Genomic DNA, 2353 nt, shown 5'->3' with positions numbered 1-2353 from the left:
CTCTCTCTCTCTCTCTCTCGCTCGCACACACACACGATGCGCAAAACTCAGCATTTGAACAGTCAATAGCAATTTTGCACCGTGTTTTGTCCCACTTCTCAAGAATGACTGAAATACTTAAATTAATAACAAAACGGTAGCTGATTCAGAAGCGCCAGATTGTCATACCAAAGTCAGAGTGACCTCCTCTCCTAGGTTCATGAAACGGTGGTCCATAAAATGCATTGCTGTTCTGTTGTAAGTAATCTTAAAGATTCCTAAATGCATCTACTTTCGGAAGGCCAAATAAAGTGCTTTTGCTTTCGCCTAGAAACACACAGCGTCTCCCTGACATGCTGCTTCAACACTAACTGCGGTTACTGAAACCACGCCTTCTTTCTTTGCATGTGCATTTGGGCGCATTATGCAAATATTTCCACATAGTGAGGTAGATATGTGGGGGCGTGTTAGAACGAGCCGTTTTAGGGGGGCGTGGCAGAGTCTTAACTTTGATAAAGAATATCTCTTTGGTTTTGAGACTTTAGTCTTTGCAACTTTACAGATCTTCTTTATGCACCAAGAGCTTGTAACACTCCAAAGAGAAAGGAAAACTTGAAATCGCATCATATGACCCCTTTAAGTATCGTGTTGTACACTCCAAAAAATATTTAAGCCTAAATTTAAGATTTATGTAGCCTATTTGAATTCCATATCAAATTAGTGAAATTCCATCTAACACGAACTAAGAAACCTAATTTGATACATATTTGTCAGTCATACATAAATGAAAGAGTTAAGATTTCTGCTCTCAAAAAAAAAAAACTATTATTTGCGTTTATTTGATTCTAAATAAACACATTTTCAAAATGCATTTATATAAATTGCTTAGAATCGGCATAAATCTTTTCACCGTGAAAACAATTTAATTTATTCAGTTAAAAAGTATGAACCAGCATTCAGTTTATTATTACAGAAAGCGGAGCTGTTTTATTCTCTGTATTATCGAACTGGATGCATTTGATATGCAATTCGAATATATAAATCTTGAATTTAGGCCTGAATATTTTGTGAGGAAGTGTGAAGGTGCATTTACCAAGGGCAGCTGCTGCGATAAGTCTATGTATACATTAAATAAAGGCTTGGTTAAAAACGCAAAAAGCCGAATAACAAGAGATCAGTACTGACCTGCTGCTGGTGAGATGCAGACAGCTGATCTAACGCTAATAAAACACACTTACGTCTGTGTGCATGCTGTGCCCTTTCCAGCAGAATCCTCCGTGTTGTGCTGCTTTGGTCAGAATATCTTCAGAGATCCTCAAATAATGATTTTTCTCCCAGTTGGCAGAAAGTGTCCTTCAACATCACAGGAGGAAGTCTCGTGCACACGGATGTTGTTGTTCCAGGACAGATGAACTACATATTTGCTGATGTAGACGTCAGTCTTGAGCATAAAATCTTGATAAACTTGTATTGCTAGTATTGCAAAAAGATCAAGCCAGTACCACATGATTCAAAAATTCTGGAGAACAAATGCTGCACAAAACAAATAGCTGACACACATTTTAATGGGGAAAATCCATTAAATGCATGACTGTGAGTTACAGTTTGACATAGTAATCTGTAAGTATACATGATGATGAATACATATCCATACAACTGCATAGATGGCAAAACGAATAATTATAAAAACTAAAAGTTATCATGGAGTGTCATCCTACAATGCCAGAGAAAGTCTTGTTCTATTCTGTTAAATAAATATACAGCAAAATATCTGACAATCATTTACCCTTAATAAGTATACAAGCTCTTGCTGTTGCGTATGAATTAAAGCAGGGGCCAAAACATTTAGTGATAATTTCTGACCTGTGGCCGATGTGAAAGTGCATATAGTTTTGTTGAAGTTTTTACAACCCTTAAAATGAAGCACCAGTGTCACATTTACTGACGCAAACATGGTTGAACATATTCAGACAAATGTCAGTGTTGAGCTTACAGAAAAATAAAAAACCTATCAAATCAAACCAGCAAAAACAAAGTGAGTTTCCTATGTCACGTACAGCACAGCAATCCATGTTTGGATTATTTGGACCGGTTTCAAATCAGAAGCAAAATCATTTTTTCATAAATGACTGTAAATACATACACACATAAGTCCAGTAAAAGCTGATATTAGAAATTCTAATCAGACTGAAGCTCATGGCACTTCACATCTTCACCCTGTTTGATTCTGTTACCCAAATGATGAGGATGGTTTTAATCTGAGCTAGTCAAATATAACTGGGTCTCATTCTGTTCTTTTCAAACCAAAGCCCAACTAAAAATGTGCTTTTCCACTCCTCCCGCTTAGAAATATTAATCATACAGCAGATATTTT

The 2353-nt window shown here is 36.5% G+C and overlaps 1 protein-coding gene across 1 annotated transcript in view; it reads right to left on the bottom strand.

The window, feature by feature from the left end:
- The window catches only part of LOC107568206 (protein FAM177A1), a 6477-nt gene extending 5146 nt beyond the window's left edge, over positions 1 to 1331 (bottom strand). The window contains exon 1 of the mRNA XM_016254135.1: positions 1218 to 1331. Within this exon, the coding sequence (XP_016109621.1) occupies positions 1218 to 1229 (12 nt within the window). The 5' untranslated portion in view covers positions 1230 to 1331. The remainder of the gene's footprint in view (positions 1 to 1217) is intronic.
- Positions 1332 to 2353: the final 1022 nt, after the last annotated feature.

Source organism: Sinocyclocheilus grahami, unplaced genomic scaffold, assembly GCF_001515645.1.
Source record: "Sinocyclocheilus grahami isolate Dianchi unplaced genomic scaffold, SAMN03320097.WGS_v1.1 scaffold1225.1, whole genome shotgun sequence".
Lineage (NCBI taxonomy): Eukaryota > Metazoa > Chordata > Actinopteri > Cypriniformes > Cyprinidae > Sinocyclocheilus > Sinocyclocheilus grahami.
This window is presented reverse-complemented; position numbering and strand designations above follow the sequence as displayed.